The following is a 3,618-nucleotide window of genomic DNA, read 5'->3' on the forward strand; positions in this document are numbered from 1 at the left end:
ACCTTAACCTAACCATTAGGGTTTATGGTGGCTAGGGGTCGACGAAACCAACTTAACCTAACCATGATGGTTTACGGTGGCTCGGGGTCGACGAAACCACCTTAATCTAACCATTAGGGTTTACGGTGGCTAGGGGTCGACGGAACCAACTTAACCTAACCAACATGGGCTTCCAATGCATGATATAACATAACCATATAATATTCCAGTGCTAACATAACCATCAAATAGTCTTCCAATGCTAACATAATCATCTAATATAAAAATATAAAACCTATTGCAAGAGAAATCATAACTTTTAGTCTACATCTCATAGCACAGAATATCTGATCCATCTTCCAATGCATGATATATCATCATTTCAAGTCTAGCCAACATAACACACAATACTTACTGGAGTTCAACATATTATAGGGTACACAGCAGGTCCATCACAAATACATAGTGGAGTTTGAGTTTAAATGCATAGTTCATCCTTTTCTGACAAAAGGATGAAAAGCATATCTACTACATATATACACAGACATAGTTCACAATTAGTAGAGCCATACACTACACAACCATCATGCCCAAAAGGTCAGCATTACCCACTAGTCTCATATTCATTTTCTTCACTTCTCTAAGATGGCCTGGATCCCCTTGATCTTCTCCTTCAGCTTCTCCTCTGCCTTCATCAGCTCAGCAATCTGAAGCTTCAACTATAGCTTCTCTTAGGTGAGCTTCTCCTCAGACTTTGTGAGCTCTGCATTCTTCAACTCCAAGTTCATCTTATCTTCACTAAGCAATTGCTTGTCTTTAATATGCCTCAACTTCAAGTTCTGGATGACTGTTGCTTGTGCTCTTGTCAGGTTCAGTAGCACTTCATAATTCTGCTTAAGCTTCTCAAACTCTGCATCTTTCTTTGCCATCTGTGCCTTCATATCAGCCACCAGTTCACTTCTGCATTGCTGCTGATATGTAAGGTTATCCTGCAGATATCTGAAATCCACCACCCTGTCCTCCTGGAAGCTCATAAGTTGATGCACATCTTGGACTAACTTGTCATAGTTGGCCTCCAGCTTGTTCTTCTCTTCTGTCAGATGGTGGATAGTGAAAGAACTTTCAAGATTATCATTCACCCTAGCACTCTTGCTATCTTCAACCATGGCCCACAGCTTCAACAATGCATTTTGCATTGTTGGGGGCCACTGGTGATCAACCCATTCAACAAACCCACAATTCTGCCCTTCCTGCAAAAAGGCAAAAAGATAAAAAAAATAAACATGTTACTTCAGAAGCACAGGTAAATAACTAGTGCAAAGCAATAACACTGTACATTGGTAATAATAGCACCACTAAGCTACACTAGTAATTGAGATGTACCTACCCACTAAATAACAACATGACAAATTACAGCACCACTCAGCTACAACTTTGAACTAGATTTTGTTAATCAGCTACAAAACAAGAGAGAGCAATCTCAAACTGCAAATTTGGTGAACTGCCAAAGCATATGCAGTACATACTATCCATTCAACTGGATATTTCAAGTAATTAGATACATAACAGCAGGTCCATCCCAACATAAGAGTTACAGTTCACTCAATATTTAGTTCCAAACAGGACCAAAAATAACAGGAACATAATTAACAGTAGCACTGTCATTCAACTGAGTACTCCATTCTACTACATAAAAATGCCACAACAGCAACAGTAAACCTGTAGAAACCTCAAACTGATTATTTCACATGATAGCAAGAACAATGCCACTGCAAAATAACAGTACCACTGTCATTAAACTACACAAGCTACTGTTGTTGCAAAAATGAATATGCCCTTAATAATCAGGCCTTGTACTCATGTTCACTCATGTTCAATATGGCACTGTCAAACCAACAATAATATGACACTATCAACCTATATATAATATCCCACTATCAGCATAGAATTCATACCGGCTCTGCACATGCTAGGAACCTTCTCCCTGTGTCTGTTCCTTCAAATGCGACAAGCCTCTCAGATGCCTTGCCGTGCTTCTCACATGGCGACATCGTTTCCAGCTCAAGCCCCTGGTAATCTGGATCTTCAACGCTGAAAGGGACCTGCCGAAGCTCGTACAATCAAAATGCCCAAATCAAAGCCCAGCGAAATCAACCAAATCAAAAAGCCCCAAATCTGAAACCCTAACCCTAGACCTAGCTCAAGGAAAATCACCTGGTTAAGCCCGTCCGTGGATGAGGTCGAGTGCATGTACGGCAGGCTGGACGTGTCCTCACTGCTTTCGTCTTCGAAAACCATGGCGGGCGGCGGCGCTCCGCTCCGGCAAAGCTGCCGGCGGTGACGAGGGCGACGAGAGAGGAGCAAGGAGGGAGGCAGGAGCGAGGAGGAACAGAGTGGAGCACGGGCCGGTCCGGTTCGAGCCGGACCGCACCTATCGAGCGAGCGGGCGCGTGCCGATTCGCCAGCGTGGCATCTGACGCGCGGGCCCGGGCGGTCAGTTCCAGCGTCAATACGTACAAATACAAAGTTTAGCCCGATTTGCAACGGTTCGGTCCAAACATGGTACTGACACGTAAAATTTTTCAAAACTGGTACCAATTCGCCACCACGGCCCCAATTGTGGTACTATCGTGTAATTAACTCTGCTAGATAGCATGACGCCCCGGGTTAGGGCGCCATCCCCAGTCCCGGGCATCATGCGACAAGGGACCAGTTTGTGAAATATTTTCAGACTGGGTCATTCTGAGTTGAAGTTTTAAAAAAATGGCCAGATTTTCACCATAGAACGGTCGAACGAATCGTGGCCATATTTTGGAACGGAGGGAGTAGTACAACAACGCCCGGGTACTTTACATTTAGTGTAGTATTTCGCGGGGCATAGAATGCTCGAACGGATCGTGTGGCCTAGCCTAGCCGTCTTCGTCGTTTTCGTGTCGCTTGCGCCGGCAGTACCGCTGCTGGCTAGCTAGACATTGACCGCTGTGGAGCGAAACAAACAAGGCTCCTGACGACGGAGTACGTGGTAGGTCTCTCCGAAGCGGCGCCACGTGATGAGGCCCCGTCGCCGTGCTGCGCTGTGCTGTGCTGTGCAGGCAAGCGACCAAAGGTAGGCTGGAATGGCAGCGTTGCGGAGCAGTCGGCCTGGCTAGAAGCTCCACGCCTCTCACTGCTCAGTTTACCCGCAATGTCCCCTGGGGCCATGGACGTATGGAGCTTTCACTCTTGAACGTCGTTGGATCACGGACCGACGGCCGCACCGTGAAAATATGCGACGGATTCTGCTACAGGGTTCGACTCGAACTGAGTTTGAGCTCCAAAAACTGCAACCATGCATGAAAGCCCAACACAAGTTTGGTTGCTCTTTCTTTCTCAGACTCGAGTATTGCTATATATGCTAGTAACACGAGCAGCATAGCGGTTTCTGAACCAATTGGCGTCCATGAAATCAGTTTGGGCAGGTTTTCTGATCAGATTCCAAACCAAAATATATAGAGTATCAGATTGTCATGTGCTAGGACTGGAACCGGTCCTAAGACCGATGAATGTGACACGGTTGGGGTTACAGCTCCGAGGAGCGAAGGTTGGCCAGCCATGGTGCCGGGGATAAGAGGGAGAGAAGGTTCGGGACGAGGATTACAT

General features: G+C 45.9%; 1 protein-coding gene across 1 annotated transcript; it reads right to left on the reverse strand.

The window, feature by feature from the left end:
- Positions 1-399: 399 nt before the first annotated feature.
- Positions 400-2,979, reverse strand: LOC119288628. Its single transcript, XM_037568210.1, has 3 exons — positions 2,194-2,979; positions 1,935-2,081; positions 400-1,229 (listed from the first exon to the last, which is right to left on the reverse strand). Exons 1-3 carry the CDS (start codon positions 2,275-2,277, stop codon positions 711-713), a joined length of 750 nt encoding a protein of 249 aa, XP_037424107.1. The 5' UTR covers positions 2,278-2,979; the 3' UTR covers positions 400-710.
- Positions 2,980-3,618: the final 639 nt, after the last annotated feature.

The sequence above is a fragment of the Triticum dicoccoides genome, chromosome 4A, assembly GCF_002162155.2.
Source record: "Triticum dicoccoides isolate Atlit2015 ecotype Zavitan chromosome 4A, WEW_v2.0, whole genome shotgun sequence".
Taxonomy (NCBI): Eukaryota; Viridiplantae; Streptophyta; class Magnoliopsida; order Poales; family Poaceae; genus Triticum; species Triticum dicoccoides.